Below are 23,571 nucleotides of genomic sequence, written 5' to 3'. Positions count from 1 at the left end.
TTATCATATACTATAGACATCCAAACATGTACTCAAACACAAAAACTGGACACAATCTGAATGAACTCCCTTTCATACCTATGATAAATTAAAAACAGTAAGAATTTATACCTTACCTGTGGTTTTGGCTTTGGTTTTGGGGGGACAAGGATAAAGGTAACTTCTCTGATAATGACCTCCGCAAACTTCAAGATTGCTCCATACAAAGCATACTGCATACACAAAGCTCCAAATCCCTGAGATATACACAGTAAGTGTGAAAGGACATTATGGTAATCTTATTTCTCAAAATTATAAAATGGATTATATTAAAAAAAAAAAAAAAAAAAAACTTTCATCAACAATCACAGAATGCTTATACGTATTACTATTATTATATTATAAAGGATTAGTTTATCCAAACCTCTGAGCCTAACAAAGGCTCTTCTCGGGCTGGTTGCCACAGAATGCTTAAAATGTGATGCTTAAATGTAATGGTATTTAAAAAGTCATTGTAATGGGACATGTAAGTTTAGACAATAAAGAGAGAAATATCAACGATACAACATCCCAAATTCAATATGGGCCTTTTAAGAATGTACTACCTCACTTCATCATGTCCCAAGGGAACAGAAAGAAATCTTGTACCTTGAAGAGACCAAAAATTCCTTCCTCTTGTAGAGTGGTGTGTAAACAATCAAAGAACCCCTCATACCTCGTAAGAATTGGTTTCACTTCATATCCAACATCCAAGCTATCAATGATTGTGCGCGTCCCTTGCATGTGAAGCCTGAAAAGATAGCTTTGTAATACTTACCTATGCAATTATTAGATATCAATATGAAAAAAGTTCACTACCAAAACAAACGGAACAGTACTAAACTGGGAGTGAAAGTAGTATAAAGTATGTTAGCTCTCAATTACAATTAAATTTCATTAAGTTTACTGTTTAAGTACATAAAAGTTAACAACTAAATGTGGTCACGGAACATCAACTGAATTCATAAAAGAAAACAAATGTAAATGTTTTCTGACTCCAAAATCCAACAATAATCCACTTTTAAGAATAAATTCTGTGTCACCTACAGTCCTTTACATTGGTGTCACTTGTCTTTGTAAATTGATATGATCTATTTTTCTCCTCCATAACTAGAAAGAAATTGAGAAAAACTGGATCTAACCTGTGTAAAATCGTTTCCAGTGGGTATAAAATAACATCTGAGGCAAGATGACCAATGAATGCAGAATGAAGACGAACTGATGCATCTGCAAATGCTCCAGAATCCTTGCTAACAGCACCCTACAAAAAAAACCCAGACATTACTCATCATGGAGAAGTTAATAAAGCAGAAATTACCATCTCTACAAAATAGTAATTAAAAAAGCTACATATCACAATAAATCATAGTTCTGATGCAAATATTTTTATAAGAAAAACCCCATCCTCTTCTTGATATCAAGGTCAAATAACAGAACATAAGCCAACAAAACAGATACTCAATTCCTATACAGACTTCCAACTCTTAATGGCTAGATATGCAGACTGCTTATAAATTTTCCAAGACACTTGTCAAAGTAGGTTTACTCTTGCACTCCTGACAATCCTTTCATGATATAAACCAAGTTGTTGGGGGAAAACATATGTGCTGTGTATAACTATCCCATTATCAATGTTGGACACAGTAAAAAATTAAAATTACAAGTGCTAACCTTGACCCTGCAAAGGAGGAAGTGGAAAAAAAAAACCATTACCAATCGTTTTGCCAAATATTAAAAGAAAAAATTAGAATGTTATTACATAACTATATGACTACGTTGATCAGCACAAACTAAAAATGCAAAGTGTGAACCATTTCAGATATGATTACTGAATGAAAATTTCTTAATGTTTATGCTAATACACTGCATAAAATTTCACGCCATAAAGCCACATACAGACACTTATTATTTTTCCACTGTATTCACATTTTGAATGTGATAATCTTCACTGATCATGTTTTTAGGATCTTACCAACTCTCACTTTCAAGTGTTTTGTTTCTCATCACAAAGGAAGAGTAAACATTATTATACGGCAATCTGATGCACAGAAACCAAATCACAATCATGGCTGCTTTGCCCAATCATTTTCTGTGCATATATTAAAACACCCAGTGAAGTCTTCACTTTCAGAAGCTGACACAATAAATATTAACAATTAGATAAGATGGATAAACCATATGTACAACATAAACTATTGTGTCCTCACTCTCCCAATTAATTCACACATTGATAAAACCTTTGCAAAATGCTACTCAAAATATTTGCAAACTCTCCAGTAAGCATCTTAAAAAAGGGATTTTGATGGAGGAAAAATCTATTTCTGGGCGATGACCCGTGTCGCCCAGTGAAATGCAACCTTGATCCTCATTTCTAAGGTATAAATATGGCTATACACATACCAGAGAAAAAAGCGATACAATAGTGCCAGAATAACTGGCTCGCTCACCTTATATAAAGGTGTCGGTATAGTAAAAGGGCGAGTGGAAAACCACTACCAGAGGTCCCTTGCCAATTAGCTTCCTTCTCCGCCAAAACCCCTCGCTACAGAGGAGCCACACCAAAGCCCCGCTACCCGCTACTACTACAGTGAGCGTCTCTGACGTCATTCCTGAAGATAGAACCCAAGCTTGGGGGGGGGGGGCATGAAGAAGAGGGTGGGACTTTACTAGGCGACACGGGTTATTGCCCAGAAATAGATTTTTCCTCCATCAAAATCCCTTTTCTGGGCTCAGCCCGTGTCGCTCTGTGAAATAGTGCCAGAGAATTGGCTCCACCAAGCTTGGAAAGTTATACAAATACATATCAAATTACTGCAAAAGGTAGGTAAATTAAAACACAAGTAAGGTTAGTTGCTATAATATAGAACTTAAGATTACAACAGAGTAATAAAATTATATACAAATAAATGCGTTTTAATAATCTTACCTAACTTAATATTAAGAAAATACAATTACAGTAATATGTGATAATGATATACAAAACATATAAGGGAACCAAGCCCAAAGACAAGATAATAGTATCCATATGTACAACTACATCCAAGGTTAAATATAGAGACGACCAAGCTAAGTAAGGGTGCTAGTGAGGCAGGCAGAAGCGAAGAGCTACAGAGAAGAGTTAGGAATATTAAGCAGTGTCAGGAGAAACTGTGTTTCCCGCTGCCACTGCAGAAAATTTAAGGGCTTCTAAAGACTTCAGATAGTGGCGCTTAAATACTGTCGGAGATTTCCAGCCTGTGTATTTCTTAAGATCGTCAAAGTTCATATGTTGAAAGTAATTGACTGAAGTGGCAACTGCCCTAACATCATGAGCCCTTGGAAAAGAATCTGGGTTGGCTTGCTTAATAAAATACAAAATTTGTTGCCTAATTCCCTTTAAAGAAAGTGTACCATCTTTCTCCCTAATAAATAAAGGACCTGAGGATATCAGGGTAGTCCTGCTCAAGTAGGCTTTTAAGGAGTTAACTGGACACAATGACTGGTCTTGTGGTAGTGGTATGATTTTCCAAGGGGTCCACCTCTCTTGTGGATCTTCGTTTTTGGCCAAAAAATGACGATCTGGGGAAAGAAGAAGTTCTCCTGAAGGGAGGAATTCGATAAGGCCTGGATCTCTAGAAAGAGCCAACAGTTCTGAAATTCTAGCTCCTGAGGCCAAACTTATGAGGAATAATGTTTTCCTCAAAAGGGCTAGATATTCACAGGAGTCATTATCTATTTGTGAGCCTAATTTAAGGACATCATTTAAATACCATGAGACTGACTTTGGCCTCTCAGAAGGTCTAAGTCTAGCACAGGCCTTTGGGATAGAAGAAAAATATGAATCCGTCAGGTCTATATTAAAACCAAATTGAAAGATCTTTTTAAGAGCAGATTTGGTAGTAGTTATTGTGCTTGGTGCTTAACCTTTCTCGAATAATGTCCTGAAGAAGGTTATGGCCAAATTAGTAGTCATAGTTTGGGTATTTGAGCCTTTAAGGAACAAAGCCAGTTTTTTAACGGCTGAATCATACTGGCGCAATGTGGATTCCCTTTTATCCGATTCTAAGAATTTGATATTTTGAGGATCGATGTTGGCATCTTTTTGTGCCGCAAACTTCATAAAGTCCATAAAGTTAGGGCTTTCTGAATTCTTGAGGAAGCGGACACAGTCCTCGTTTGTACTAACTGGGTTAGTTTGGGATTGGGAATCTGTTGAGGCTGGAGTCCCAATTCCAGAAGTAGTGGGAACCAATTGCTTTTGGGCCAGTTGGGAGCTACTAAGGCAACACGTCCTTTGAACGTTCTGAGCTTGTCTAGTACCTTCAGAAGAAGATTCACTGCAGAAAACAGGTAAATCTTCTTCCATTTGTTCCAGAGCCATAGCGTCCGTGGCGAAGGCCAGAGGGTCCAGGTTGGGAGCCACATAGCATGGGAGTTGGTGGTTTGACTTCGTGGCAAAGAGGTCTACCTGAAGCCCTGGAACTTTGTGACAAATCCATTTGAATGACTCCTTGTCTAAGGTCCGCTCCGACTCCAGCGGGATGGAGCGTGATAGAGCGTCTGCTACTACGTTCCTTACTCCTGCTAGGTGCCATTTGTTTTTGTCTGCCAAGGAAAAAATGGCTATCAGCACATGATTGAGATGGCTTGACTTGGATCCGCTCCTGTTTATGCAGTGGACTACTACTGCACTGTCTAGAACTAGCTTGACATGTATTTTCTTGGGAGGATGGAGCCTCTTGAGTGTGAGAAATACTGCCATGGCTTCCAGAACCTTGATATGTAGCTGGCAGAATGGTAAGGACCAGGTTCCCTGGACCTTCTTGTACTGTGAGCATCCGCCCCAACCACTTAGTGAGGCATCCGTGTGGATCACTAAGGAAGGCGGGGGGAACAGGAGAGGTACTGCTCATGCCAAGTTCTTGACTTTTGTCCATGGATGGAGACGTTTCCGTAGAATCGCCGGGATGGAGGCTAGTTTGTCCCGGGATCTGCAGTTTGCTTTCGATCGCCAGACCCGGTTTACATCCTTCAGTCTGGCTTTCAGTAAGATGTCCGTGACTGAAGCGAACTGGAGTGAACCTAAGATTCTTTCTTGGTTCCTCCAGGAGGTCTGGGAACGGTTGAGAAACTGCCTTGTTGACTTGGCTATTTCTTTCCTTTTCAACGGCGGAATTGATAGAGTATGGGACTTTAAGTCCCACTGTAGGCCTAACCACTGGAAGCGTGATTCCGGTGTTAGCCTGGACATTGTCCTGTTTATTTGGAATCCCAAGTGTTCCAGGAATTCGATTACCTTGACCTTCGTCTTTTGGCACTCATCGGAGTTGCTTGCCCATACAAGCCAATCGTCCAGATAGGCCACTAGCATTATTCCTTTCTTTCTTAATTCTTGTACAACTACTTCCGCCAACTTTGTGAAGATTCTGGGCGTGATGTTGAGCCCGAATGGCATCACTTTGAAGGAGTAAGCTATCCTTCCTAGCTTGAATCCTAGAAAGGGGTGGAAGTGTCTTGCTATTGGAACATGATAGTAGGCATCTGTAAGATCTATAGAGGTTGTGATGGCCCCACTGGGAAGCAAGGTCTGTACCTGCGAAACGGTCAGCATCCTGAACTTGTCGCAAAGAATGAATGAGTTTAGATGGGACAAGTCTAGGATAATTCTCCGCTTTTCTGAGCCTTTCTTTGGCACCCTGAACAAGCGTCCTTGAAATTTTAAAGTCTTGACTTTTGATACTACACCCTTGAGAAGAAGATCTTGGGTGTACTCTACCAATTCTGCTGTTGGTTTCTGATAGAAGCTGTTGGATGGAGGAGGGTTTTGAAGCCAACTCCATCCCAGACTTTTGGTCACGATGCTCTGAGCCCAAGGGCTGAATCCCCACCTTTGACGGAAGAGGTACAGCCTCCCTCCTACCTTGGGACTCTCACTGCTGGCTTGCTGATGGGCGGCCTCCGCATGCACCCCGGAAACCTTTGCCCCCGCTGGTGGTCCTTCCGGCTCCTCTCTGACGGAAGGCACCTCTAGCCCTGTTACCCCTGGCGAACCTATTAGACGGCTGAAAGGCCTGAGCCTCAAAAACCGAGTTATAGGCCTGAGACACAGCGAAGGTGGTCGATGGCTGGGGCTGTTGAGGAGGTTGGCCCAAAAGCACATACTGTTGTTGTGGTTGTGCTTTTGCTGCCGCCTGTTGTGGTACCTGAGGTACCTGTACTAAAGCCTGTTGAGGAGCCTGGAAGGGCTGAAACTTCCTAGGCTTCTTCTTTTGCCTGGGGTTGGATCCGGAGGACTCGGGTTTGCATTTGGCGATGAGACCCCACCGGACCTTCAGGCTCTGGTTTATTTTAGAGGCCTCGTATAGTACCTCATTCACCACTTGGGTGGGGAAGAGGTCCGTGCCCCATATCGAGGAGGAGATGAACTTGTTCGGCTCATGTCGGATCGTAGCTTCAGCAAGGACATGCTTCCTGCAGTTCCTCCTTGCTATGACAAAGTCATAGAAGTCGCACTGCATTGTATGCAGAAGCGACTTAGCCATGACCTTAAACAACGGCTCTTGTTCATAAACAAGAGCCGTCACCTCCGTCATAGTCAAGGAGTTCAGGGACCTACTTAACCTAGTCCGGGCATCAAACTCAGTCTGGATAAGGAAGTCGGAGAGCCTAGGTAGCCTCTCACCAAGCAAGGTGGTAGTACAGTACGGCTTAAGCTTTCCTACAGTGAAGGTAGGAGCTGCACCTTCAAAGTAGTTTTCCGAACCTGGTATCAGGAGAGAGGTCGGTTCCGTCTCTCTGAGCTGAGGCATGGGCTCATCCTTCAGAGCCGCCTGGTACGTAGCTTCCACCACTTTCAGTCAGTGGAAGAGGAGTACCTTCCACCGTGGTAAAGATGGTGAAAGAGCTCCTAAAAGCGGTAAGGCGAGTGTTTTCACACTCCCATTCCACTAAGCTTCTCAGCCAAGCTTGCTGAGCCTGCTCTCGGGGGAGGATGGCGGTCTCCTTCGGGACCTTGTCTTCTCTCATCATGGCTGCGTCCGTTAGACGTACGTAGCCCATGAAAGGAGGTTGTAAGTTCTCAGGATAGAACTCAAAATCTTCTATCCTGCAAGTACCGCAACCCTCAATTGAGAGCATCCCGTCTGCGAAGGGGGCATGGAGAGCCACCCAGGGGTTGTTCGGCTTTAACGGAGGGAGGTTTGAGGAGTCAGGCATAAGCAAGGGTAAAATTGCTTGGCCTGACTGGGGATGCCCTGCCGCCAAAGTATCCCGGATACCCGTGATAGCTCCCTCTTGGGCTGCGACACACTCCGTCAAGGGTTGGATCGAATGCCCGGAAGCCTCGACCGAACTGGAGAGTTGCATGAACATCTCCTGGAACTTGGTCTGAACCAAGTTCCCAACCACGTCACCTACCTGCGCCAGTATGTTGGAGGAGAAGGTTTCGGGGTCGAAGGAGGAAGCCAGAGCTTGGAGCTTTCTCCTTTCGAGGCTTATGCTTAGAAGATTTCGAAGAAGAAGACGAGGCTACCCTTGTCCTGTCAGCCTCGGGATGGTGAGCCAAGGGCTTAGAGACTGGAGAAGGGATTGTCTTCTTAGGCAGGACCTTGGTCTTTGGTTTGAAGCCTGAAGAAGGCTTCACTTTGGGGATTGTCAGAGAAGACTTAGGCCTGACGGACCTTTGCTTCTCTGAGAACCCCCGGAAAGAAGTAGAGGTAGAAGGAAGAGAAAGATAAGGAGAAGGGCTCAGGGAAAGGCCCTGAACCCCTACAGAGTCTGCCTCAATCATACCCTTACCGCTGCCCATGACGTCAACAGTCATGGGCTCCAGGTCCAGGTTGAGGGCCGCAACTTCAGCTGCGAAGTGATAACTCCAATGAAGACAATAATAATTGAAAATACATGCACAGTATATGCAAATATGAGAAAATGTGCATGTGTGAGTGTGCTATGGCTAGAGATATATATACAATAACATAGAAATGCACGAGAGAGAACTCCACGATAAGGCCGGGGCCTTAAGTCTGAAAATCCCAAGCTCAAGGTCAGGGCCGGAGTTAACCGGGGTCTGAGATAGCCGGAGCGATGGGAGGGTAACAGACGTGGGGAGAGAGAGAGAGAGAGAGAGAGAGAGAGAGAGAGAGAGAGAGAGAGAGAGAGAGAGAGGTGTAGTCATGCAAAGTGTAGGGGGGACAAAGTCCCAGCCTCCCATGTCTAGGCTAGCCTAGCTGTTGAGGGAGGGGGGGCACGAGTCCTGGACCCAGTGGACTGGCGGCTAGGTACGAATGCCTGAGCACCGAGTGTATCCCTTCTCCCTCCCCACGATCCCGCAGGGTTCTCCCTCCGTCCCTGAGTAGACTCGGATAGGCTAGCTGGTAGTGAGCGAGTCACATCACCGCACCGAAGTGGGTGAGCGGGAAGGAAAGGGGGGAAGCGGGGGAGGGAGGTGGGAGGTCAGCAACAGGGTGGCTCGTGCGCGATCAACTGGAACTCTTCTCTGCCAGGTGAACAGACACGCAGTGAGAAAAGGCCAGTCGGTGGGGAAGGCCTATAGGCTAACCCAGCCGCAGCCAAAGAACACAAAAATAAAAATAAATTAAATATCAATAATGAGATAGCACGGAGATGGAAAGAAGAAATAACAAATGGAGTAGAGAAAGGGATGTCCTAAAGGCCTAGGCTAATCGGAAACCTCACACGGCCAGACAGTATGCCGTACCGAAGGAATCGGGGGCAGGCGACTGGGGAGCAGAAGGACAATACGAAGGGACAATGTCCCAATGTAGGAGGGAAGAGCTCATAACAACAGAAGATCGGGATGAGACTAGTCTATCCTACGATCTGAGACATGTGGTCCGAGCGAAACGACCCCCGTGAAGGGCTACAGTAATAAAATCAAGCTAACTGCATACATGATAAATAAATATAATTGAAAAGGTAAATACTGCGTAACATCGTATGTCCAATTGGTATAGGAGACCAAAGGGAACATGAGAGACTGCCATGCGGTCAGCGAAAGGGAGAAGGCGGCGCGAGAACGATACTCCCGCTACCTCACTTCTAAGTCTCACAAAAACGATGTACATCCTAATATAAGATCTAAAACCTTAAAAGCAGTACGCTTAACTTGGATGCAGAAGCTTGAGCCATCTTGGATCAAAGGAAGAATTCCAAACGAAGCGAGATCACAACACAAAGCAAAAATGCGTGCAACGCTGACGAGGCTATCGAAAGGAATGACATCAGAGACGCTCACTGTAGTAGTAGCGGGTAGCGGGGCTTTGGTGCGGCTCCTCTGTAGCGAGGGATTTTGGCGGAGAAGGAAGCTAATTGGCAGGGGACCTCTGGTAGTGGTTTTCCGCTCACCCTTTTACTATACCGACACCTTTATATAAGGTGAGCGAGCCAGTTATTCTGGCACTATTGTATCGCTTTTTTCTCTGGTATGTATAGCAGTATTTATACCTTAGAAATGAGGATCAAGGATGCATTTCACGGAGCGACACGGACTGAGCCCAGAAAAGCTCTGTTGTTCCATGTAAGTATCAATTTTACTTTTGTTCATACATACCTTTATTTCCAAGGATAAGGGATCCATCATTGTATAAGTTTTTCAGACTCAGTTTCCAAGCAACTCTGACAAGGCACTGTGTCTCTTAAAAGTACATTCATTCTGAAAATGTTATTGTTATTATACAATTAAGTTTGTTCATACTTACCTGGCAGATATATATATAGCTGTATTTTCTGACGTCCGACAGAAATTTCAAAACTCGCGGCACACGCAGTGGGGCGGCCAGGTGTGGAGTACCCATTCCCGCCGCTGGGAGGCGGATATCAGGAACCATTCCCATTTTCTATCATATTTTTTATTAATGTCTCTGTCTCCTGAGGGGAGGAGGGCGGGCACTTTAATTATATATATCTGCCAGGTAAGTATGAACAAATTTAATTGTATAATAACAATAACATTTTGTTCATGGCACTTACCTGACAGATATATATATAGCTGAATCCCACCTTCGGATGGTGGGAAGAGACAGAATAGGATTTTTTAGGAAACTTAAATTAAGTAGATGATATACATCTTGGTTCCTTACCTGTTTGCAAAGTAGACTATGTGATTACTGTCACGTAAGGCTGCTTTTGCTTAATCACAGAGTTGCCAGCCAGGTGGAGACCTGTAGTGCTGGTGCGCTCTGGATGATCTGTCAACGGGTGCGAGACCTCAGCGTGACAAGACCATCGAGGCCATACAAATGAGGGCAACGAAGCAACTGACCACCACCTGACCAACTATTCACAAAAACCCCTTAAAACTAACTAAAGGATGGGAGATCTTCACATAAGACTCACCACAACCTAAAAACACAACAACCTAACTTAAACCTAACTAAGGGAAAGGGAAAGAGCTACTTCCGGACCCCAATACTGTGTCCGCAGAAACGTATGGCCCCAGTGCATTACAATCGTCATAGATCGTTCTCACATCCCTTTAGGTAATGTGAGGTGAAGACGGAGTTTACTCCTCCAAAGGTGCAATCAAGGATGTCCTTGATTGACATGTTCTTTTGGAAGGCAAGAGAGGTAGCGACGGCGTACTTCGTGCGCTTTTACTCGGACGAGGCTCAAATCAGTCTTCTGGAAAGATGAATGAGCCTCCCGAATGGTGTCCCTTAGAAAGAAAGCAACAGCATTCTTCGATAAAGGTAACTCTGGTCTCTTCACAGAGCACCAGAGGTTACCTGAGGGACCTCTTACCTCTTTCGTTCTATGCACGTAGAACTTGAAAGCCCTGACCGGGCACAGGACTCTCTCTGGTTCTTGGCCCACCAGACTTGACATACCCTTGATCTCGAAAGTCTTCGGCCAAGGGTTCGAAGGATTTTCATTCTTCGCCAAGAAAGTTGGGTTCAACGAGCAGACAGCATTGTCCCCTTTGAATCCCATTAACTTGCTAAACGCTTGAATTTCACTAACTCTCTTAGCCGTCGCAAGAGAAGTTAGGAAAAGAGCCTTCCTTGTCAGGTTTCGAAGAGACGCTGTCTGAAGCGGTTCGAAAGTGCTCGACATAAGGAATTTAAGGACTACATCCAGATTCCATGATGGAGGTCTCATTTGAGGAACCTTCGAGGTCTCGAAAGACTTTAAAAGGTCATGAATATCCTTGTTGTCAGACAGGTCTAGGCTCTGTGCCTAAAAAAACCGCTGACAACATGCTTTTATATCCCTTGATGGTAGGGACCGCTAATTTCTGCACATTCCTGAGAAAGAGCAGAAAATCAGCTATCTGGTTCACAGAGGTCGAGGAAGAGGAAACTCCCTCCTTTTTACACCATGCCCTGAAGGAAGCCCACTTCGATTGGTAAACAGCTCTTGTGGAAGCACGTCTCGCATGTGCGATTGCTCTCGCAGCTGCTTTAGAAAAACCTCTCGCTCTGGCCAACTTTTCGATAGTCTGAACGCAGTCAGACCCAGAGCGGAGAGGTTTTGGTGAAACCTTTCGAAGTGAGGCTGTTTGAGTAGATCTTTCCTCCAGGGCAATGTCCTTGGAAAGTCTACAAGGAAAGACATGACCTCTGTGAACCATTCTCTCGCTGGCCACATCGGAGCGATCAGGGTTAACCTCGTCCCTTCCGAGGCCGCAAACTTCCTCATGACTTCCCCCAGAATCTTGAATGGTGGGAAGGCGTATAAGTCTAGGCCCGTCCAATTCCAAAGCAAAGCGTCTACCGCGATTGCTTCTGGATCCAGGACCGGGGAGCAGTAAAGAGGAAGTCTCTTGGTCCTTGACGTTGCGAATAAGTCGACCAGTGGACGTCCCCACAACGTCCACAGGTCTCGACAAACGTCTTCGTTCAAGGTCCATTCCGTCGGTAGGACTTGGTCCCGACGACTGAGAAGGTCTGCCCTGACGTTTTGCACTCCTGCAATGAATCTCGTCAGGATAGTCACCTTTTTCTCTTTGCCCACAGCAGAATCTCTCTCGCTAGGGAAAACAACGTTCTGGAGTGTGTTCCTCCCTGGTTTTTTAAATAAGCGAGTGCTGTGGTATTGTCCGAGTTTATCTGAACAATCTTGTTTCTCCAAACTCTTTTCGAAAAGAACTGCAGGGACAGAAATACTGCTGCCAGTTCTTTGACATTTATATGCCAGGCTACCTGTTCCCCTCTCCAGGAGCCTGACACTTCCTTCCCCCCGCTAGTGTTTGCTCCCCATCCTGTGATGGAAGCGTCTGTAAACAACACTATGTCGGGGCTCAGAAGACTTAGGGACACGCCCTCTTGAAGCTTCTGAGGGTCCAACCACCATCTTAGGTGGTTCTTGATTGGAAGCGATATTCTCAAAATGGCATTGAGATCGTCCTTGGCCTTCCACTCGTCCGCAAGGAAAAATTGGAGAGGCCTGATGTGCAGTCTTCCCAAGGAAACAAACCTTTCTAGCGAGGAAATGGTCCCCAGCAGACTCATCCATTCCCTCGCCGAGCAAGTCTCTTCCTTAGAAGGCTGAGATCTTTTCTAAGCCTAGCCGCTGACGTTCCTGGGACGGAAACGCTCGAAAAGCACTAAAGCCCAATGAATCCATCTGAATCCCCAGATAACACGATGGACCTGTGTTGGGGTCAGATAGCGACTTTTCGAGGTTGGACCAGAAGTCCCAGGGACTTCGCTAAGGCTAAAGTGAACTGCAAGTCCTTCAGACACTTCTCTCTCGACGACGCTCTGATCAGCCAGTCGTCGAGGTACAGGGAAACTCTTATTCCCGAAGAGTGTAGCCACCTCGCTACGTTCTTCATAACTACTGTGAACACCATCGGAGCCGTGGTCAGTCCGAAGCACATAGCTCTGAACTGCCATACTTTGTTGTCTAAGACAAACCTTAGATACTTTCTTGAAAGAGGGTGGATCGGGATGTGAAAGTACGCGTCCTGCAAGTCTAAGGATACCATCCAGTTCGCCCCGGTCTCAACGCTCCCAGAACAGAATGAGGCATCTCCATTGTGAATTTGTTCTTTTCCATGAAAAGATTGAGCCTGCTTACATCTAGAACTGGACGCCAACCTGACGACTGCTTCGGTACTAGGAAGATTCTGTTGTAAAAACCTGGCGACCCCAGGTCCGCGACTTGTTCCACCGCTCTTTTGTCGATCATCTGCTGAAGGAGATCGAACAATACTTTCTTCTTTTCTCCTTGGTAGGATGGAGAAAGGTCTCTGGGAGTCGTAGAAAGAGGAGGAAGATCTAAAAAGGGGATCTTGTACCCCTGCTCCACGATCTTGAGGGACCAAGAGTCCGTGTCTCTCTCTCTCCACGCTCCCGCAAAAAACTTCAGTCTGGCTCCGACTGGTGTCTGAAGGACATGCTTCTCACTTGGAAGGCTTTGGCTTAAAGGAAGCTCTTCCTCGTGAAAACCCTCTCCCTCGAGGAGCTGCTCTCGAGGGGGGAGCCCCACGAAAGGGCTTTACTTTCTTCGGCGGTCGAACCGCAGCTGAAGAGGGGTTGAAGGTACGGCTGACCGTCTTGTAGACTGGCCAAAAGGTCCTGAGTTGCCTTCTCTTGTAAGCTGTTCGTCAGGTCCTTTACCAAAGTCTGGGGGAAGAGATGGTTCGAAAGAGGCGAAAACAGCAAATCCGCTTTCTGAGCTGGAGTCACCGAACGAGCTGTGAAGTTGCACAGCAAAGCTCTCTTTTTTAATAAAGCCGTTCCAAAATGAGATACGAGCTCCTCCGAACCATCCCTGGACGGCTTTGTCCATACATGCTAACAACCGCTTGGACAGCTCCCCCAGACTAAGAGATTCTGGGCTTCTCGCTTGCATATCCAGAACTCCCAAACACCAGTCAAGGAAGTTGAAGACTTCCAGCGTCCTGAGCAGACCCTTCAAATGATGGTCAGTCTCCGACGCGGTCCAGGTTACCTTAGCAGAGGGTAAAAGCGACCTCCTCTGCAAATCCACTAGGCTGGAGAAATCTCCTTGAGCCGAAGAAGATACGAACTCCCACTTCATCTTTGGTTCTATACCAAATGCCCCCTTTTCCACTAAGTCTAGTTGGAGGCAAGGCGAAGGTCGTCTTGCCTTGGTCTCTCCTTCGTACCATCCAATCCTGGAGCTTTTTAAAAGCACGTTTCGTTGAGAGAGAAGTTTTCATCTCTACAAACTCCGGGGTTTTTCCAGTTTTAGATGAAGAAAACTGCGAAGGAGGAGACTTGGGAGCTGCGGGCTGAAATTTGTCTTCAAAAGAAGAACGCAAGAGTCGTACGAGGACTTTATAGTCCGAGATAGACGGGGCTGCAGCAGGTTCCTCTTCGACCGATTCAGCTGAACTACTTAGCTCTCCTTCTTCTCTAAACGGAAGAGGAGACCGTCTGTCAGGAGAGGGCGTCCTAATGTCAGGTCTTGGCTTGATCAAAGGACCCCTATCCTTGCTAGAGGCAGCCTTATTTCGGCTGTCTTCTTTATGACGCTTACTGCTCGATGAAGGTAGAGCGTCCTGAGGAGGACGAGCGTCCTCAGCGCCTTCCGCAGCAGTCTCACCTGCCCGAGAAGCGTCCTTACATTTCTTCTTCGCTGGCATACGTGCCTGTGCGCGTAAACTAGCGTCTGGGGGTACGACTTCTTGATCAGAATCCCCAAAAACGTCTTGAAAGGCGGCCTGAACGTCCTGGCGAGCTTCCTGCCAAGCGTCCTGCCGAGCGTCCTGGTGAGCGTCCTGCCGAGCGTCCTGTCTAGCGTCCTGGCGAGCGTCCTGACGAACGTCCTGCCTAGCGTCCTGGCCAAGCGTCCTGACGAACGTCCTGCCTAGCCTGCCAAGCGTCAATGACGAGCGTCTTGACAAGCGTCCTGACGAGCGTCTTGCCGAACGTCCTGCCGAACGTCCTCGTACAGAGCGTCCTCCTCAAAAGCGTCCTGACGTAACGTCCTTCTAGAGGACGAACGAGATCGGCGAATCGCCGAAGGAGAAGCGATCGGCGAACGAGACGAAGTAGGTGAAGGAGAAGGAGACTGCTTAGTCCTCTTGACAGGCAGTCTAAGGTCCTTCCTCCGCTTAGGCTCGACTGCTGCTGGGCGAGTCCTCTGAGCCATAAGCGAGGATAGCTGGTCCTGAAGGGACAAAAGAATGTTCTTCGTTGGGGAAGAATGAACAGAGGAAGCAGGACTGATCCTGTGAGAAGACGAGGGGCGAGGGGACGCCTCCTTCCTTCTCACAGGTACAGCTACCTGTTTCTCAGGTATACGCGCCTGTGCACGCAACCTAGCGTCCTCATCGGAGGAGATCCTACCTCTCTTCTGAGGCGGAAAAACGTCATACGCGTTCTCCGACGAAAGCGGCGAAAGAGGACGTGAAGCGTCCTCCGCACGAAACGTCCTTTTCAAAGGACGAGAGTCTCTCCGAGCGCTCCACCCCCACCCCTTGCGCGGGGAGGACGCTTCGGAGGACGAAAAGCACTCTTTCAGGACGCGCGCTGTCGTGCACGGTCCTTGGCAGCCTGGGTCTTTGCTACAGGGTCTGCCGAAGGGACGCCAGATCGGTGGGAAGCCCCCGTAACCCACCCTCTTGCGGCTTTCGACATACCTCCTCCCTGGGTCTTGGGAGTCTGATAGAGGTCTAGGCCTAGAGGCATTATGGGGCCGATCTGACGCCCCCTCCACAACACTGGGGGCACGATCACACACTTGCACCGAGCCAGTTTCTAAGGCTTTCACTTTGGTCTCCAGAGTGCGAAGAGACTCCAAAATCAGAGAGAGAGCATTCGCTTCTCCCGACACAGAATCAGAGCCCGAAGGAAACACAGGTTTAGGGGTTGTAAACACTACAGGTGTTAATGCAGGAGAGATGTTAGTCTTACCTTTGGAAGAACCACTCCTGGAGGAAGACCTCCTGATCCTATCGCGCTCCAATTTAAGGCGATAGGACTCATATACTCTCCATTCATCATCGGTCAATTTCTCACATTCATTGCACCGATTATCAATCAAACAATTAAGCCCCCTACAACTCATACATACTGTGTGGGGGTCTACCGATGCTTTCGGTAGCCTCACCTTACAATCAGCCCTCACACACACTCTGAAACTCACAACACTTGATCCAGACATATCTTATATAGAAAAGTCAATCCAAAATAAAAAAACGGTCCACTATCGCGCATGCCAATTCAACAATCCAATTCAATACCAAAAAAATCAATCAGATACTTAAAAGCGAGTCAATTTCCAAAAAATCCTGAGCAGAGGTCTGTAAACAGATGTTTACCGACCGGCGACAGAAAAAAAATATGAATAGAAAATGGGAATGGTTCCTGAAATCCGCCTCCCAGCGGCGGGAATGGGTACTACCACCTGGCCGCCCACTGCGTGTGCCGCGAGTTTTGAAATTTCTGTCGGACGTCAGAAAATACAGCTATATATATATATGTCAGGTAAGTGGCATGAACAAAATGTATTTTCTGCAACAGAAATGAATTCTCCCTAATGCCTGTTAAAGACATTCTTCCTAAAAGACCAAGTATAACCGCACAACAGAATTACCAATATAGTTCATCCACAGTAAAACCAAAGATCTCAACTAGCCTAAAAACTTCAGAAGCATTTTACTCTAAAATAAAATACAGACCACAATCTTCCTGAGTTGCTCGGGATTTTACTATATCAGTACAATTAATGTGTGCTCCAACTTTCATTTCTCCTGAGGTTGCAAAAAATTCATTACTTCCATAATCTTAATACGTACTACAAAAATTCAGGCTTCAACAGAGCACAAGTAACAACATTAATTAATGCAATGAATGCACAAGATACCTAGCAATCACAAAGGCAAGTAAAGACAAGGGAAAATGAACACCTAGAGAGATGCTTACTTGGCAGTGAATAGTATTACTGACAGGTACCTCACTGAAGTAACACAAACATCACCTTGTAAACTTGTACACAGCAACAAGTAAACTTTCCCCTTTTCCTCACTTTTACACACCAATTGTAGTATCCAAAATCAGCTTGCGTCACTCATGCACCAATAAGCATCAGCCATTCCCAAATGTTTCAACCAGGCTAGTTTGGTGAAGTTTTCATCATCCCAAATTGCTGATAACAAGAGGTGTCTGTTATCTGGTGAAATCCAGTAACAGTTGTAAATTACAACTAACTTCTTCTACAAAAAATACTTTATCACTTGGTCAATACAAAAACCACAGTCAACAGTATCTGAAGCCTCCAATAAAAATGAAATTTTCATTATTAAAATGAAGTTTTATTGTATACTTACCGAACAATTATAGAGCCGTGATTTCCACGAGCGGCAGGATACTAAATTCAAATTTAGCGCGTCGGCGTCGCCAACACTGGTGGTGATGACGTCATCTCCCTCCACTCGCGGGAGAACCAGGTACAACTGCCCAGGTGAATCCAATTCTTTCTGCCCGTCCGTCCACCTAAGGGGAGGAGGGTGGGTATAATCATAATTGTTCGGTAAGTATACAATAAAACTTCATTTTAATAATGAAAATTTCATTTTTATTGTAGTGTCTTACCGAACAATTATAGAGCTGATTACACATTTATGGGAAGGTGGGATTCAGTGGACCACTAGTATTTTTAAATGGTTACATTTATTGCAATACCAGTAAACACTCAAGGTGTCTGTTGTACCTTACCTTGTAAGAGAGCTACAGCAGACTGTTACTGCCTCTGGTCGGTGCTCTTCTTACTATTGTAGAGGAATTGGAATTTGACCAAAGTTAGCCTCTACAGGAAGTGGAATCCTTCCGTAGTTCAAGCGAGTCAAGGCTGACTGACGGAGGATAGTAACAACAAAGATTGCCCTTGCCCTGGGCTAAGACCAGAAATTCAATTATACAAAACATTTGTCACCAACACCAGATTTAAAAACATATATACCCTCCATTGTAAAAATCTGACCTAACAGACTGGTGAGTATCCCAGGTACTCAGTACCCCCAGCTTCCCTTGAACTCGACAACCTATTCAAGGTGAAAAGTTAGCATAGAGGTGACGACCCCTGTGCCGTTTCTCCCAACACCATGCCAGAAACCGCCACCGGACCTAACGTTTTTACAATTCTCGAAAACCGTTTCTATCTCTTTGAGATAATGACTCGCAAAAACCGAATTCGATCTCCAGAACGTGCTCTGAAGAATCGAAGCTAAAGATTAATTCTTTTTCTGAATGCCTAAAGAAGTTGCCACTGCTCTAACCTCGTGAGCTTTAACTCTCAGAACGGAAAGATTGTCGTTCTCGGACTGCGAGTGAGCTTCCCTGATAAGCTCTCTAATAAAGAACGATATAGCATTCTTAGAAAGAGGACGAGAGGGATTTTGAACCGAGGTCCAGAGCTTAGAAGATTGTCCTCTAATACCCTTAGTGGCAAACAGATACTGCTTAATAGCCCTGACTGGACATAAGAGCCTTTCTTCCTCCTCATGTCCAACCAAATCAGATAAGTTCCTTACCACAAAACTCCTCGGCCAAGGATTAGAAGGATTCTCATTTTTGGCTAGAAAGGTCAAAGATACCGAAAATACAGCATTGCCTTGAGAGAAACCGACTCTTTTGTCTATAGCGTGCAATTCGCTGACACGCTTAGCAGAAGCTAGTGCAATAAGAAAGAGTGCCTTCTTAGTCAAGTTCCTGAGTGAAGCCGACTTCAAAGGCTCAAACGGTGGCCCCATGAGGAACTTAAGCACCACATCTAAGTTCCAAGCCACTGTATCTTGCGGGAGCTTAGTGGTTTCGAAAGACCTAATGAGGTCCGACAGATCTGAATTGGAGGAAATATCCAAACCTCGATGTCGAAAAACCGAAGAGAGCATGGCTCTATATCCTCTGATCGTCGAAGGAGCCAGTTTCTTAGAGTTCCTAAGAAATAGAAGAAAATCTGCTATTTCTGTTAAAGAGGTCGCAGAAGTAGAGACTTTAGCACTTCTACACCACTCTCTGAAGATTCTCCACTTCCCTTGATAGAGTTTGTTAGAAGACTCTCTCCTACAACGAGCGATAGCTTCTGCAGCTCTTCTTGAAAATCCTTTCGCTCTGACAAGATTCCGGACAGTCTGAACCCTGTCAGAGCTAGAGCGGACAAGTTTTGGTGGAACCTCTTGAAGTGAGGTTGTTTGAGAAGCCACTTCTCTGGAGGAAGAAGTCTGGGGAAGTCTACTAACAACTGGAGAAGGTCCGGGAACCACTCTTTCCTGGGCCAAAAGGGAGCGATTAACGTTAGTGTTACATTGCTGTGCGACATGAGCTTGTTCAGCACCTCTCTTATTAGACCGAACGGGAATGCATAAGCTTCCAGACCCGACCAATCCAACAGCATTGCGTCCACCGACCAAGCTAGAGGATCTGGGACTGGAGAACAAAAGAGAGGAAGACGGTTGTTCCTTGATGTCGCGAACAGGTCTATTGACGGTCGTCCCCAAAGGCGCCAAAGTTTCTGACAAATCTTGTTGTCCAAAGTCCACTCCAGAGGTAACACTTGCTGTTGACGACTTAACTCGTCCGCCAGGACGTTCATCTTTCCCGGAACAAATCTCGGGACTAGCTGAACCTTCGCTTCGTTTGACCACAGGAGGAGATCCTTGGCTACTTCGTACAGAGAGAAAGACTGAGTCCCCCCGTTTCCGCACGTACGAGAGAGCCGTGGAGTTGTCGGAATGCACTGCCACTACTCGACCTTCTACTAAGCTCCGAAACTGTCTGAGCCCCAAGAAAATTGCTAACAGTTCCTTTACATTTATGTGGAACTTCTTCTCCTTCTCCGACCACTCCTGAAGTCCGTTGATTTCCCAGTAGGGCTCCCCAACCTGTGTCCGATGCATCGGAAAGAACTGTAGGTTCGGGAGGATGGGTCGTAAATCTAACCCTTCTTCCAACCTTGCTCGAGAGAGCCACCACCTTAGGTCCTCTTTTATTTGATCTGTGACAGGAAAGGTAATCGAGTCTGGTTGTGTCTTCCTGCACCAAGAGGCTCTCAGGAAAAACTGCAGAGGTCTCATGTGCAGTCTTCCCAACGTCACAAATTTCTCCACTGACGTCAATTTGCCCAGGAGCCTCATCCACGATTGGCAGAACTTACCTTTTTGTCCAAGAACTGCTGAACTGTCTCCAGACAGCCTTGAACCCTCTTCGGGGACAGAAAAGCCCGAAAAACTTGAGCATTCAGAATCATCCCCAAATAAAGGATGCTCTGAGATGGAACCAACTGGGACTTCTGTTTGTTGACCAGAATTCCTAACTTTCTGGCAAGATCCAGAGTTGTTCCAAGGTCCTTCATGCACCGACTCTCTGATTCCGACCGGAGAAGCCAATCGTCCAGATAGAGGGAAATTCTTACTCCTAATATGTGCACTCCAGCTTCCTATCGGGGATAGAACCCTGGTGAAAACTTGAGGAGCGGTCGCTAGTCCGAAGCAAAGCGCCCGAAACTGAAACACCTTGCCTTCGAACATGAACCTCAGGTACTTCCGAGATTCGCGATGTATCGGAATGTGAAAATAAGCGTCTTGCATGTCCAGAGAGACCATCCAATCCCCCTGTCTGATGGACTCCAGAACCGACCGAGTGGTCTCCATATGAAATTTTGTTTTCTGGACATGCAAGTTCAGGGCGCTCACATCCAAAACCGGCCTCCAGCCCCCTGATGACTTGGGAACTACAAAAAGGCGATTGTAAAAGCCTGGAGGAAAATCCCCTTCTATCTGTTCTATCGCTTCTTTGAGAACAAGCGCTTCCACTTCTGCGGCTAGCGCCAGAAATTTGTCTGAGCCCGGAGAGTATGCCTGGAATGGAATTGGCACAGGTGAGAGCGAGGGAGGTGAAACGAGAGGAATACGATAGCCGAACTTGAGTACTTGCACTACCCAGGCTTCTGCTCCTCTGTTTTCCCATTCCTCCCAAAACAGAGCCAGCCTGGCTCCCACTGGTGCATGAAGAACCGAGCTTTCATTTGGAAGGTTTGTTAACCTTGGCCGAGGCCTTAGACTGAGGTCGCAAATTCGACTTCGGCCGAAGAAAGCGCTTGGGTTTTCTCCCTCGAAAAGGCCACTTGGGCCAGAGGAGAAACCGAAGGAACAGTCTCCACAGGAGCTTTAGGTCTCTTAGTAGACTGTGCCAGTAAATCCGAAGTAGATTTCTTATCTAGCGCAGACGAAATTGACAACACTACATCGTCTGGAAAGAGGTTATCTTTCACAAAAGGAGCAAACAAGAGAGCAGACTTCTGTTGGGAAGTAACCCTTTTAGAAGCAAAGGAGCACCAAAGTTGCCTTTTCTTAAGGGTACCAAAGGCGATGAGCGAAGCTAACTCATCACATCCATCCCTAATGAATTTGTCCGCACAGGACAGAACACCAATCCAATCCTCCGCTAACTCCTGAGAAAGAGAAGGACAGTCTTCGATCTTGGCCGCTAAAGCGCCAATAGTCCAATCAAGGAAGCTAAAGACTTCCAAAAGTTTAAATTGATTCTTTACAACGTGGTCCAACTCCGGCGCTGTAAAGAAAACTTTCGCTGTGGCGAAAGCAGATCTTCTAGAGGAGTCGATTAAACTGGAGAAGTCTCCCTGGGAGGAGGCAGAAACTCCCAGAGAAGGAGCTTCCCCTGTTACATAAAACCTATACCTCTTACGAAGCAACTTAGAGGGAGGGTAAGCAAAAAGAGCCTTCCCTAAGTCTCTTTTCATAGACATCCATTTCTCAGTCTCTTTCAACGAATGTCTAACCGCTTTAGATAGAACAAGTTTTGGGAGGAGAGGGTCTGAAGTTTTCCTCCTCATCAAAAAAGTCGAAGTTGGGGAGCGCGGAGCAGCTTTCTCAAAATAATCTGGATAAGATACCAGAAGAAACTAAGGAGACTTGAATAACACGAGAGGTGATGTGAATCCTCCTCCTCTACTTCTTCTTCATTCTCCGATACCGCCGAAGAAGTAGACGGAACTACAACCGGATCTGAAGGTTTCGAACCACCCTTGGACTCATTCATCCAGTTGGTTAACATCTCACTGCTTGCGCAAAGGCGCCAGAGACGAATCAAAAACAGTTAACGTAGGCTTGGAAGAGCCTAAATGTTCAGCAGGAGGCGGAAAAACTACTTGCGCCTCGCTCGGAGCCGCCGAAATTCGAGGCGAAACAGGCGCATCAGGCGTAACAGACGAAAAAGCGCCTAAAGAAAACCCCCTTAGAACTGCTAGCTACAGCGCTAAAACCACAATCTCTACTAGTAGATGGAGCCGAAAAAGGCACAGATTGAGGCGACGAATGAGCCGCTAACGGCCGCGGCGCAACCCTACTCTCAGGCTCCTTATACCGCTTGACTGGAGGAGGCGAAGAATCGGCGCCTGAACGCCTCTTTAAGGGATGCGAAACGGGCGAATCTCGCCAAGAGCGCCGCGCGACCGGAGACGAATCGCTTGAATCATTCGAAAGGCGTCTGACCGCAACACCTTTCCAACGCTTAACCGAGCCCTGTTGAGGCGCAACAGGCTCAACAAGAGAGGCGCCTGTCTGTGGGCAAATCCCGATCGACTCCCTTGGACTTCCGGTATGTCTTCTCCCCGGTGCGGGGGAGCTGGACAGTGACCTTTGTCTAGGAGACGTGTCAGGACAGACAGACGCACCCTCAACTACACTCTTACCTGAAGCCGCTTTCTCCAAAAACGTCTTAACTGAATTACCAAGTTGCAAAACCGTATTCGCTAGTACCGAAAATTTCTGATCTAACCTCGATTCCAGACTGGCAATGGTGTCGGAAGAAACTACACGGGAAGCCGGAGAAGTGGGATTAGTAGGAGGAATAGGAGGTGTAGTTAAAGGAGACATAACAATTTGAGGAGAAACAGAAGGAACAGATGCATCGCAAGACGAAGCAGAGCTAAGTCTACTTTCCCTAAGCGCGGCTTTTCTAATTCTGTCTTTAGCTAATTTCTCCGAGTATGAACTAAAAAACTTCCATTGAGAATCAGTCCAATCACTACACTCGTTACATGTTCGATCTGCTGAACAAACCTGTCCCCTACACTTAACACATTTAGTGTGAGAATCATACTCTAACTTGGATAATCTAGTTTTACATCCTGAGATGCAAAACCTAACTCCCGACGGACTAGAATCCGACATGGCAACGCCTAAATAAAAAGCAAAATAACAACAACGCCAAAAAAAGAGTACTTCACCAATTCCGAAGATCAAATCCACAAGAAAAAAAGCGAAGGAAAGTCATCCAACCGCACCGACCACCGATGTTCACCGGACGCCGGCAGGAAAAGAATTGGATTCACCTGGGCAGTTGTACCTGGTTCTCCCGCGAGTGGAGGGAGATGACGTCATCACCACCAGTGTTGGCGACGCCGACGCGCTAAATTTGAATTTAGTATCCTGCCGCTCGTGGAAATCACGGCTCTATAATTGTTCGGTAAGACACTACAATAAAACAAGGGAGTAAACTGTAACCAATACAGTTTCATGGAAGGGAAATAATGTTAATAATAACAGTTGTTATAGTGCCATCCATTTTTTCACAGCTCTCCTCTCGATAAAATCACATAAGCAACACCAACTGAGAAGAT

The 23,571-nt window shown here is 46.1% G+C and overlaps 1 protein-coding gene across 3 annotated transcripts in view; it reads right to left on the bottom strand.

Moving 5' to 3' along the window:
- The window catches only part of LOC135197061 (mitochondrial outer membrane protein SLC25A46-like), a 96,905-nt gene that overhangs the window by 6,947 nt on the left and 66,387 nt on the right, over positions 1-23,571 (bottom strand). For all 3 annotated transcript variants that reach the window (XM_064224005.1, XM_064224006.1, XM_064224007.1), the window contains 3 exons: positions 1,161-1,279; positions 628-769; positions 117-236 (listed from right to left, as the gene is read on the bottom strand). In XM_064224005.1, the coding sequence (XP_064080075.1) occupies positions 117-236; positions 628-769; positions 1,161-1,279 (381 nt within the window). The remainder of the gene's footprint in view (positions 1-116; positions 237-627; positions 770-1,160; positions 1,280-23,571) is intronic.

The sequence above is a fragment of the Macrobrachium nipponense genome, chromosome 18 (assembly GCF_015104395.2).
Source record: "Macrobrachium nipponense isolate FS-2020 chromosome 18, ASM1510439v2, whole genome shotgun sequence".
NCBI classification, from domain to species: Eukaryota; Metazoa; Arthropoda; class Malacostraca; order Decapoda; family Palaemonidae; genus Macrobrachium; species Macrobrachium nipponense.
Note: the sequence above shows the minus strand (reverse complement) of the source record. Positions and strands in the feature narration are given on the sequence as shown.